The sequence below is a fragment of the Solea senegalensis genome, linkage group LG21, assembly GCF_019176455.1.
Source record: "Solea senegalensis isolate Sse05_10M linkage group LG21, IFAPA_SoseM_1, whole genome shotgun sequence".
Classification (NCBI taxonomy): Eukaryota; Metazoa; Chordata; class Actinopteri; order Pleuronectiformes; family Soleidae; genus Solea; species Solea senegalensis.
In genome coordinates, this window is record NC_058040.1 from 925,001 (window position 1) to 937,656 (window position 12,656).

A 12,656-nucleotide genomic window follows, 5' to 3' on the forward strand; every position below is an offset into this window, starting at 1 on the left:
AATACTTCTTTCTTTTTTTAAAATGCGCTTTTATGTGATTTTCTCCTCCAGCGCTTTAAAAACAAAGTTTGACTCGTGTGTTATGACGTGAGGTCACCATATGGATGATCAGAGTGACACGTCTGTCGTTTTAAAACCAGTGTTTCATTAAAAAGTCACTAATATTCACTGAAAAGTGATTCACGTCAACGTTTTTATTGACATATGTTCGATTCTATTTTTATGTTTGTTTGAAAAAGTCTCGCTAATCAATGAACAACAATAATAATAATAATAATAATAATAACATGATTATGTTTTCTGGTGCAGGATGACAACATGCCGCGTTCATTTCTGGTGAAAAACAAACGGAACACGTCCTTTAATGTTCACCGCCCGCACGAGGACGAGCTGAAGGCCCTCACATGTACAACAGGTAACATTCTGTTCATAAGCGCTTTATTAAAGCAGCTTTATTTGCGTCATTATTCCTGTATTTGTGCATGAATCACGTGAGTGTTTAAAGTTAAAAGAAAACAACTTTATTTGGTTCATGAAAAACATTTCAAAACAAGATTAGAAGAATAAAACAAAGAAGGAGAAGCAATGTTTAAGGATTCAGAGTTTTTGTTTTTTAAATTCTGACAGAAGCTGCAGCAGCAGAGTCCACACACACACCACCACAGTCACAGGAGCAGCAGCTCCCTCCTCACGATCCTTCTTCATTAAAGGAGGAGGAGACAGAGATTTCATGTCCTTTACCCGTCCACCCAGAACCAACCAGAGCTCCTGCAGCGCCCATGCAGCCTTACCTCCTCACAGGTGAGTCCTCACCTCAACAATCTGCTGCTACAGCTCCACTCACGGTCCAGGGAGGAACATGAATTCATTCATTCACTTAACCAAGAAAAAAACTCTGTGAAGGTGAACAACGTCATCCAGAGCATTTTAGCTGCTTTTTTCAATGACTCTGTTCAAATGTACAGTAAATACAGAGCGTATAAGAATGTGCAATATAAATAGAGTCCAAGCAAATGTCATTTTCACCAACTATATAAACACACCTGAGCAAAAAGTCCTCAAAATCTTTAAAAGCGCATTGAATTTGCGAAATATGTCACAGTTCAAAGTTCACTTCACTCGTTTTTATGAACAAAAGAAAAGAAAAAAGAAACACAATCATTACTCCTTTATATTATGACTAAAAATGTGATATAAAAGGAATCATAACTTTGACTCAACAACATACACATACGAAGATGAAGAAAAAAGCCGGAATATGTGACCTTTAAACACACACACACGCCCAGGACGTCCTTATAAGGAGTTGGAGAATTAACATGGCTGCAGGAGAACAAACCCACACTAAACGAAAACTCAAGAAGTCAAGAAGTTACTTTCCACAGAAAGTAAAAGCTGATTCTGATTCTATTCTATTATATCAACATGTTTTGGTTGTTGTTGTAGCCTTAGAATAAACCATCAGGTGTTTTTGCTTTCACACATAAATAAATAATACTTCATGGATGCACTTGTTGATGACGACATCCTTTGTGGTCGGTGAAGGCCACCGTAGTCCTTTGGGAAAAGGGGCGGAGACAGAGTGGACAGCGTTGTTGCACACTGCACCTTTAAAGCAGCTGTCAGTGATTTTGTCTGTTGTCTAACGTCTGTGTGTGTGTGTGTGTGTGTGTGTGTCCTCAGAGCCTCACCCGGCAGAATTCCCCACGTACTACAAACCGGCGTACGCCTGGGAGCCGATGGGCGGCTCCTTCGAGCTGCGTCAGGTGACCTTTAGCCCCACGGTGCTGCAGCACGCCAGCAGCCTGTACGGCACGCACATCCGCCGCAGCCCGCCGCTGCAGCAGCCGCTGGACTGCAGCACACACTACTCGCCCTCGTCCAACACCTACCACTGCATCACCTGTGACAAGGTACACACACACACACACACTGGCATTAAAACACAGCAGAAGGAAATGTCCAGCGTAAATGCATTTTAGCAGGGGCGGAGCAACAGCAGGGGCGGAGCAAGAGCGTGGGCCAGCGTAGTGATGACTCAATATGACTTTTTAATGTCAGATATTGATACTAATATCACAACCTCCAGTATCTACGCTGTCGTACGCTGTTTAAACTTTGTTTTATTTTTTAACCAATTCTGGACCTTTAACAGCTAACAGTTTGGATGTACTGTAGGATTTCCAGCCATTTCCAATCGATATGAGATGTTTCATGAATAAATAAAGATATTTTAAACATGGTATTTAATACATCCTCAGTAAAAGATTTGGTCGGTGGCCCCAAAACAAATCTCCTACGATCTGCGTGTGGGTCCTGACCCAGAGTTTGAAAACGACTGCTCTACAGCAAAGATAAATCTCTCTCACATTGGAATGATTATTGAGGGTCTGATGATGAGGATCTGACTCTGTTCCAGGTTTTCTCGACCCCTCACGGGCTGGAGGTTCACGTCAGGAGGTCGCACAGCGGCACCAGACCGTTCGGCTGCAGCATCTGCAGGAAAACCTTCGGTCACGCCGTGAGTCTGGAGCAGCACATGAACGTCCACTCTCAGGTCTGTGACGACGGTTCGATTCTTTTGTTTCACAGTGAATCCGTCGCACACACAGTGAAGTTTATTTCTTTAGCCGTGGACGTTGTTACGCTGTTTGATGTAGAGTGTCGTTATTGACGGCTGTTGCTAACAGTGGTTAGCCCGCGTTACTTTAATGTGAAATGTGATGAACTCGGAGGTGAAGTCACTCACAGATATCATCAGGATAATTCAGCTGTTTTCATATTGAACTTGTGAGGTTGTGTTTTACGATGTAGAGACACTATGCTATGCTAAATATGCTAAGGGTTTTCCATGCTAGCGGGAAGGAAATTCAAAGATCTAATAATGACAGAAGGAATATCGTTATTACAAATGAAAAGTCTGAGAGAAAGTAGCTTCGGTGTCGTCAGGGAACTTAAATGGATTTCAATAAAGTACTTCAGGGTCAAAGGTTACAAAGGTTGAAGGCAGATTTGAACTTTACAAATACAGTACCCTCAGACGAGACATAATACACATGCTTTTACTTTAATGTGATAAAAGTACAATATGTTTTCAGTTTTGAATTTATCAGTCATTTCAATGCTTATCGGGAAAATGAAATCACTCATAAAACAAACAATGTGCTATTTTAATGTTCTGATTTTAGAACTAAAATGATAGTTTTTACATTGCAGGTTTAAAGTAGAGTAGATACTGTCACCGCCAGGTTCACGTAGAAGCTCTTCAGAACCTTCTGATTGTACTATTACATGATCTTCTACAACTTAAAATGAATGTTTATTTTATTCTGTCATCTGTGGGTGAAGATCACATGACCCTAACCCCATGTTATATGTTATTGTCATTGATCAGGAGAAAAGCTTTGAGTGTAAGATGTGCGGGAAGTCCTTCAAGCGCTCGTCCACTCTGTCCACACACCTGCTCATCCACTCAGACACGAGGCCGTACCCGTGCCAGTTCTGCGGCAAGAGGTTCCACCAGAAGTCGGACATGAAGAAGCACACGTACATTCACACGGGTGAGTCACAGCAGCAGCAGCAGCAGCAGCAGCAGCAGCAGCAGCAGCAGCAGCAGCAAACTGTCGCTGTCATTATCTGCTTTCCAAGTGCAGAGAGCAGGAATTGTTTCCAGGAGTAATAAAAGTGCTGATAAATCAGAAAAGGAAACTTAAACAAATGTCCCGGGTCATTTGCATATCTGCTTTTCCTGCCTCACGCGAGCCTCTGTCAAAGGAATATTTATGCTGCCAATAAATGTTGAACAAATCCTAACAATGGCACCGTTCTTCACCCATGCATGCAAAATTTAGCTTCACCTAGAAAAACACTGGGAACTAAATTCAGTGGTAAAAAGCTGAAAAGGAAGTGGCGACATTTATTTTACACAAATCCCCTTTCTTTCTTTTTTAGATTTTATCTTCTTACTGTTTTATTTTATTTTCCAGGTGAAAAACCCCACAAGTGCCAGGTGTGCGGTAAAGCGTTCAGTCAGAGCTCCAACCTGATCACACACAGCAGGAAACACACCGGCTTCAAGCCGTTCGGATGTGACATTTGTTCCAAAGGCTTCCAGCGGAAAGTGGATCTGCGCAGGCACCACGAGAGCCAGCACGGCTTGAAGTGAACCAGGACCCGGACAACTGGATTTTAAATTCATGTAAATATTTCAGCTGGTCTTTGCAGAAAATCAAGCTGTGAAATGTTCTAAAACAGTGGTTATCTGCTGGTACATGCACCACAGTTTGAGAACCATGGCTCCTTAAAGGAAAATGTCATTCATTTGTGTCGTGAAGAAACTGCAAAGTTAATATATTTTATCTTTAATTTTTTAAGCTTTTATGCTTTGATTTTTATTTAATTTAAATTGTGGATCGTTGCTTCTGTGTCAGACTTTCTTTGTTTTGTAAAAAAAATAAAAACTCAAAGTGAGAATGAAAATTTAAAACATCTTGTTTGGTTGTTTTTGTCGAATTAAATGGATTAACGTGAAAACACAAATCATCGCTGAGTCAGCAGGGCCGGCCCAAGTCTGTATGGGGCCCTAGCCTGAATTAGATTTTCTGTGGGGGGGCCCCTTGAATATTAATTATAGTTGTGTTATTTACATTTTGGCTTTTAAAACTTGTGCACTAAATGAAGAAATCTTCAACTCCAAAATAAAAACCAAATGACTTAAAGATGAGAACTCTGTCATTCAATTCTATTCAGTTTTATTTGTATAGTGTCGAATTACAACATACATTATCTCAAGTCACTGTACACAGTAAGATATACTGTATTATAGAGAAGAGAAACACAAACAAAAAAACAAAAAAACTCCTGACAGAACCAGACTCAGACATGTGCAGCATCTGCCGAGACGGGTTGTGGTGAAAGGAAAACTAGGGACGGAGGAGAGAAAGAACAAGGAGGTGAGATTTAGATACCTAAACATATTCAAAGATATCTAGATTTATTTAATATGTTAAAACACTTCACAGTGGAGGGGAAAATCACTCTTTTGGATCTTTTTTTGGGGGGGAAGCAACTGTTGAGTCGAGGTGGGTCATGTGATCTCAAAATGAAACAGCAATAACAACAATTGTGATGAATATTTCACAGACTTTCACAATAAAAGTGATTATTGTGAAATGGAACAATACACAGAGTTGAAGTCGCCGGTGAGTTTGCTTTAGCCTCGGGCCGACTCAACGTTCGGCTGCTTTCTGTGTGTTTTTCTGTGTCACTTTCCTGTCGGAGCAGGATGTCAAACAACGACAGAGAAGAAAAGCTCCAGGGAAAATCTCTTTTTTCACGACCAGGAATCGTCTGTGATGTGAGTAACATCACTAATTCAAATGTCACATGCAAATACAGACGCTCAGCAGCTGCACGGTGTAAAAACCTGCTCTATAATCTCAGTTTAAAGTTAAAAAATCACAATCTCACAAAGTGCAGGTCATTTCAGCCACACAGACCAGTGGGATTAATATAAGGCTCTTGGAAAAAGGGATTGATTACTTAAGTCAACTGTCACCACACCCTCAGCACCGTCTGCTGGATTTACTTGAACTCGCCGCCTTCCTCAAACACCAAACATGTTTAGACAATCAGCTCCAGGCAAATCAGATCATCATCTCAGCCTCTTTAAATCTGACAAACACTGCGCGAACACTGCGTCGCCTTCACATACAAAGGCTTTCTGATGTAACAGCAGCACATCAAGGGACTTCATTTGGATGTGTGACGGCTCCGCCCCTTCCTCTGGTCAACACGCACACACACACAAACACACAAGTTCTTTGGACATTTCACTAACCCTTAACCAACCCTTAACTAACCACAACTAACCACGAAAACTGCTGGCTGCGTTGGAGACCATCCACTCAAAACCCAACGTTAGCTACTGCTCTCTGGCCGGCTGTTGTGTTTCTGGTCCAGCTACGTCGATCAACGTCAACGTGCTGTTGTAGTTTTTCTAGCGTTACTAGTTGTTGCAACGACATGTGAAAAAAACCCACAAAGTTTGCTTGTTAATCTCACGATAAAAAAATCGTTAAAATGGGTTTGTGTTAAAAACCCGTTTAACTGACAGCACTGATATTTATTAAAATGATGTCGGCAGTGACAACAAAAGGTTTGGTGAAGGAAACACTGATTATGTTCTCAGGATGACCACATTACACCACATAAACGTCCACATTGATGTGCATTTGTACAATACTTTCTCTAGGGGGCTTCTCTGGATGACCTCTGGAATCATGCATGTCACGTCTCACAGCGTCAGCAGTCTTGTATAAAGTACTTGAGTAAAAGTAAAAGTATGTTACCAGAAAATGACTTTGGTAAAAGTGAAAGGCACCTTTTAGAATATTACTTGAGTAAAAGCCTTAAAGTACCAAAACATATCAAAAGTCATTTTCTGACCACTAACCCGGAGACAGCAGACCCCTAACCCGGAGACAGGAGACCACAAACCCGAGACAGGAGACCACAAACCCGGAGACAGCAGACCACTAACCCGGAGACAGGAGACCACAACCCGGAGACAGCAGACCACTAACCCAGAGACAGCAGACCACTAACCCGACACAGCAGACCACTAACCCGACACAGCAGACCACTAACCCGACACAGCAGACCACTAACCCGAGACAGCAGACCACTAACCCGGAGACAGGAGACCACAACCCGAGACAGCAGATCACTAACCCAGAGACAGCAGACCACTAACCTGGAGACAGCAGACCACTAACCCGAGACAGGAGACCACAAACCTGGAGACAGCAGACCACAAACCCGGAGACAGCAGACCACAAACCCGGAGACAGCAGACCACAAACCTGGAGACAGGAGACCACAAACCCGGAGACAGCAGACCACACACCCGGGGACCAGAGCCTCGGTGTTGGACTCGGTAAACAACGAGCCACTGATGTGTTTTAAGTCCACTCGGTGCCCGAAATCTGCGGCTAACAGCTAGCGGCTAACAGCTGGTGCCGCTAAAAACAACTAGCGACGACAAACAGGCGTTATGTCACCAACTCAGCTTTTATTTTGTAGTAACGAGTAACGAAGATGGTTAAGGGAAATGTATCAGAGTAAAAGTAGACATTTTATTTAGGAAATGGAGTAAAAGTCAAAGTTGTCAGAAATATAAATAACAAAGTAAAGTACAGATATGTGAAAACTCAAGTACAGTAACAAAGTATTTGTACTTCGAGCGTGTGACAGTAAAAGTACAGGTTTGTTAGCAGATATACATGTATACATGTACACTTTTCTACATGTAGGTGATAAATCTTCAATATGAGCTGCTTTATCTGTGTTCATTTCATCATTTCCTTTCATTCCTTTGATATTTTCCACCTCCTAGCTTGAATATTTGAGTTTATTTTTACGTATGGAAAAAAAGGCTGATGTGAGGCAGAAATCAATGTCTGAACAGAGGGACAGAGAGAGAGGAACATGTGCATGTACGGTCTGGCAAACAAATCTGTGAGCTTTATGCAAAATGTGTTGATATTACTGTGGCAACAGGGTCTGTGTTCTCATCCTGAGTGACAGTTGGACCTGCTGCTGCTGCTACTGCTGCTGCTGCTGCTGCTGCTGCTGCTACTACTGCTGCTGCTGCTGCTGCTGCTGCTGCTGCTGCTGCTGCATCCTGGTGTGTGGGGGCACACAAATCAAAACACAGGTATAACCAACAGACATGAGGCTCATGGTGAACAAACAGGACACATGTCCTGGAAGGGGAGGGGCAGAGGTGCTGTTGGTGTTACCCTGAGGAAAAACAGTGTTCACCTGTAACATTCTTCCTGTAAACAGGTGCAGGAGGGTTTGATTCTTTGGATCTATTTTCAAACACAAACGTGAGTCAGAGAAGTGATGGATGACTCGGCTGCTGCTGCTGTTTTTTTCCCTTTTTTTGCTCATTTGCATACGTGTGTTGCTTGAGGTGATGTTGTATCTTGAAAGTTGCAAATGTACCAGATTTAAGAAAAGAAACCAAAAAACCATTAACTGTTCAGCTCTTGCTCAGTGTCTTCACAGAAAGAAGAATCAGAAACACAACATGATCACGTCTGTATCTCACTGTTCTCTCACAGACTTTTGTAAACCACTTACTCTCCCACACCAAAGTCCAGAGAGAAAATCAGTGATTTAAGCTGCAGGGACACAGGAGCTGCTGGTCCTCTGCTGCCTCGTGTGGTCACTTTGTGTCACTGAGGTCAATCTGAACAAAGGAATTCAAACACTGAAGAGACAAAATAAGACATTTGAACTCAGTGATGGAGGCAGCAGTGGATCAACAGCTCCTGTTTGTGTGTGTGTGATGTTAAAATCACTGATTTTCTCTATGGGCTTTGGTGTGTGAGAGTGAGTGGTTTACACACTTCAGTTTCCTGGTGGAAAAGTCTGTGTCACAGTGAGAGAAAGACGTGAAACATGTTCTTTAAATACTGTAATGCAGAGTTTTCTGGCCTAAATATGTCACATCATTGATCCAGAAAACAAAACATACACCTCATTGACAAAGTTGTACTATCCCTTTAAGGTATGTGTTGTACAGATATGAGGACAAAAACACTGAATATACTTTAACTTCAATGTCGTCCTGAACAACTCAGTCAGTGATGATCCAGCAAAACATCAATCAACAAAAAAACTAAATCAAGACTCTGCCATTAGAGCTGTTGTCAAAACAACACAACAGCAACCCTAATGCAACACTCTCCCTCTCTCTCACACACACACACACACACACACACACAGCAGGTAACTGAGCTGAAATTTGTCTTGCAAATTGCTTCCATGCAAATGAGCCACGACCAGTTGTGTGAAAACGCTGCAGGCGCAGCTTCAGCCTGAGGCTGCGAAGAAACTGAGCCACAGATCCTGACTGTATCCTCTGTCCCATCAAAGAAACACCAGAGAAATCTGAGCACGAATTTACTGAAACGTCCGTTTCTCGTCTGTTCTTTGTCTTTTTGGACGTACACGCCCCCCCAGGAAAAATCACTTGTCAGTTACATGGTTTAGATTCTTTCTGTGTTCATGCTGTTTTTAAAAAAACTGTGAGTGTGTGAGTGTTGAAGAGTTTGTGGCTCCTGTAACAAAATCCAATTAGATATTATAATGCTAATAATAATAGTAATGATAATAATGATAATATGAAAATGTACAGTAATAATAATAATAGTACATTTTATTCGTAGAGTGCATTTAAAGGGAGCTGAGCGATGCTTCGCATACATCAAAAGGTCATAAAAGTGTCGAAATAGAAGAGATAAAGTGTCCAATTTGAAGAAATAAGTCAGTAAGAGTAACAACATAAAGTCATGATTAAAAACAGTCAGTTATGAACGACGTGTCACTGCGATGACAGCAGAGACAGCGACACATGAGCTGTCAGCACATTTCCTCTGTCAGAGTGGACACAGGAAGATGCTGTGTGTGTGTGTGTGTGTGAGTGAGTGTGTGTGAGTGTGTGTGAGTGTGTGTGTGTGTGTGAGAGAGAGATATCGTGTGATTGTCACTCTGACTCTGTGCTGTGGTTCTTTGCTCCTTCAGATAAGTGCAGTGATGACGTGTAGAGAGGAAACTGAAAGTGCTAGTATTTATGTTATGTATGTGTCTTTACACATATGCTGTTTTTTTTTTTACTTTTGTTTAATATGTGAGGAATTTCTGGACAATAAAGTTCAATTAAATTAAATTAAATTAAATTAAATTAAATTAAATTAAATTAAATTAAATTAAATTAAATTTGTTCCAGTTTCATCAATTTATTCGAACTTGGTAAAAAGTGCTTTCAGTTTTGTGTGGATTCTGAAAACACCGTCCTGAGGGAGGTGGGATTTGTTGAACACATTTTATTACATGACAAAAATCAAAATTTAATTTAATTAACTACAGTACTCAGATTAAACTACATGACTCAGATTAACTCAGATTAACTACAGTACTCGGATTAACTACACTACCCATATTAACTCATATTATACTACAGTTCTCATATTAACTCAGATTAAACTACAAAACTCTCTCTGTGCAGAAATCACTGGTAATCATCTTTTGTTTTGAAATTTGGGCCAGGGTTTGTGGGTGTGGCCTATTTTTGACATCGCACAGCCAAACACGGGCATTTATACATAGAGCAGTGAGTGAGTGAGTGAATGAGTGAGGGTGAAGAGTGTGGGGGTGAAATCTGAGGCGAGCAGGCTCTTCCAGTGTGAACCCAGTGATGGAAGCAGGGTGATAAGGTTATCATGTGGACCGCACGCTGTAACGGCCGGAACAGGCCGCACAGACACAGGGAGGAGCCGACACGGCCTTCACTCAGATATCACACGCCCAGAGCTGCACGAGCGTCACGGGCGGAAACAAGAGACAAGGCAAAAAATATCATCAGCAACTTCACCACAGCAAACAACAGATTGTCAGTCAGTGTCTGCTGGTCCCGCCTCCTCACACCACCACAGAACAACAACCTGCACTGACTGACTGTCTGTCTGTCTGTCTGTGTCTGTCTGTCTGTGTCTGACTGTCACTGACTGACTGTGAGCAGGTGTGGCATTCAGTGGATTTTTATTATTTGTCTTATTCCATTTTTATTATTTGTCTTATTCTGTCTGTCTGTGTCTGACTGTCTGTCTGTCTGTCACTGTCTGTGCCGCCTGTCTGTCTGTCTGTCACTGTCTGTGTCTGACTGTGTCTAACAGTCACTGACTGTCACTGCCTGTCTGCCTCACTGTCTGTCTGTCTGTCTGTCTGTCTGTGTCTGTCTGTCACTGTCTGTGTCTGTCTGTCACTGTCTGTGTCTGTCTGTCACTGTCTGTGTCTGTCTCTGACTCTGTCTGTCTGTCTGTCACTGTGTGGATGAAGCTCTACGCTGATGATGCACCTACTTATCTGACATGAGCAGAAGATTCAAGAATCTGACAAAATGAATCGATTCAGAGGAAAAATGAAACTAACGATAACTAATAATGTATCCTGGCTATAATCGCTAATGTAGCTATAGGTACAGGAGTCTAAATCTAAATGATTTAGTTTTAATTTGTGGAGGCAGGAAAATGAGTGAAACTGTGACACAGCTCCACACAAACACAACACCTTTTCCTCAAGCTGAAATGACCTGCAGGCTCAAAGAGCGTCTAAAGTGTTTGTTTTTCTGTGAAAAAATGTACAGTTTCAAAAAGTGTATAGTTTATAAAATGCTATTTTTGGAAAACAGGCAAAGGAAGAATATCTAAAAAACCACCTTCAAGAAAATGAAATAAAGCCAACAAAATCAGCACTTCTCACGGTTTGGAATAAGACAAATAATAAAAATCCACTGAATGCCACACCTGCTCTGCAAATAACACACGCTGGCTACAGATGCTAATCCAGCTAGAAAAGTGATGAGATTTCCCTCAGGAGTCAAAGCTGAACACTGAGCGAGAAAGACAGAGAATAATTAACTGACAATATGTGTTTTCTTTTACATCACACGCTTTCATTTATGACGAGTTATTATTATGACACAGCCTCAAACTAACACACATTTACTTCATCAACCTAGTTAGCTTAACAAAAACAAACAAGCATGTTTTACACTTTCAGGTCTCAGTATGTTTCCCTATTATTATTTTGCGTTACCTAACTCCACTTAAAAAGTTGATACCAGACAATATGAAACTTGTGGAATTAAATTCAGATGTCATCTGCATACATGCACATTTGAAGACAGTCCCTGGAAAACAGGGACTACAGTGACTTCAATATTTCATTAAAATACAAATCCTATATAAATAATCATACCTAAAACCTGTGGTGCAGGCTGACTAATAAAATCACTCAGACATTTTCCTTCTCATCAAATCATGAATCAAATTTTTGGGGAATCCAAATAATGTGAAATAATAAACAATGAACGATTATTAGATTTTAATTTTTAATTTTTTTGCTTTACATAACTTGACTTAAAAGGTTGTTACCAGAAAATATGAACTTGAACGTGTTTATATACGTATGAAATTATTTCAGGTTTCATCCGCATACAGGGTTCGCCCTATAATTCTAAAGAATTAGCAAAGTACAACTACATTTATTCTTATCAGTGACAGACTGATGAGTTTCAGTCAATTTTCTGGAATCCAAATTATGTGAAATAAATAAATAAATGAATAAATAAATTGAAATATCATCTGCATAACTTGATAGTGACATCTTTTCAACACTTTTCAACATTATCGTATATTACATCAGAATTAGCCGTTTTCAATTAATAACTAAACTAATCAAAGCTACGTTAATTAAACTCATCCTTGTAGTTGAAGTAAAATTCAGAGACAGTCTGGTAATTTGGTCAATATTTGCCGTGATGCTAAACAAGCTGCTGTTGAACGGAGGATTTTATTTTCCCAAATGTCAAATGTAACGTGAAAATGTCAACACACTGACTGACATTCTGTCTACAACTGACGTTGACAAAACTCAAGTGCATCATAACCCACACTTCACCAGAACACCACATCGTCTTCTTCGTTTTAAAATAAAGTGACACGACTGTCAGAGAAGTCAGTGCACGGTGAAAATGAGAGCGTCGCTCGTTTGTTAAATCTCGTGTTGGTTTTCGCTGCTCGCTG

General features: G+C 40.9%; 1 protein-coding gene across 2 annotated transcripts in view; it reads left to right on the forward strand.

Annotated features, from left to right (window-relative positions):
- gfi1b (growth factor independent 1B transcription repressor) overlaps positions 1-4,720 on the forward strand; it is a 5,010-nt gene extending 290 nt beyond the window's left edge. Inside the window, exons 2-7 of one of the 2 annotated variants that reach the window (XM_044012423.1) lie at positions 310-415; positions 628-801; positions 1,684-1,913; positions 2,420-2,557; positions 3,395-3,560; positions 3,987-4,720. In XM_044012423.1, the coding sequence (XP_043868358.1) occupies positions 319-415; positions 628-801; positions 1,684-1,913; positions 2,420-2,557; positions 3,395-3,560; positions 3,987-4,165 (984 nt within the window). In that variant the 5' untranslated portion in view covers positions 310-318 and the 3' untranslated portion in view covers positions 4,166-4,720. The remainder of the gene's footprint in view (positions 1-309; positions 416-627; positions 802-1,683; positions 1,914-2,419; positions 2,558-3,394; positions 3,561-3,986) is intronic. The other variant, XM_044012424.1, reaches the window with a different exon arrangement.
- Positions 4,721-12,656: the final 7,936 nt, after the last annotated feature.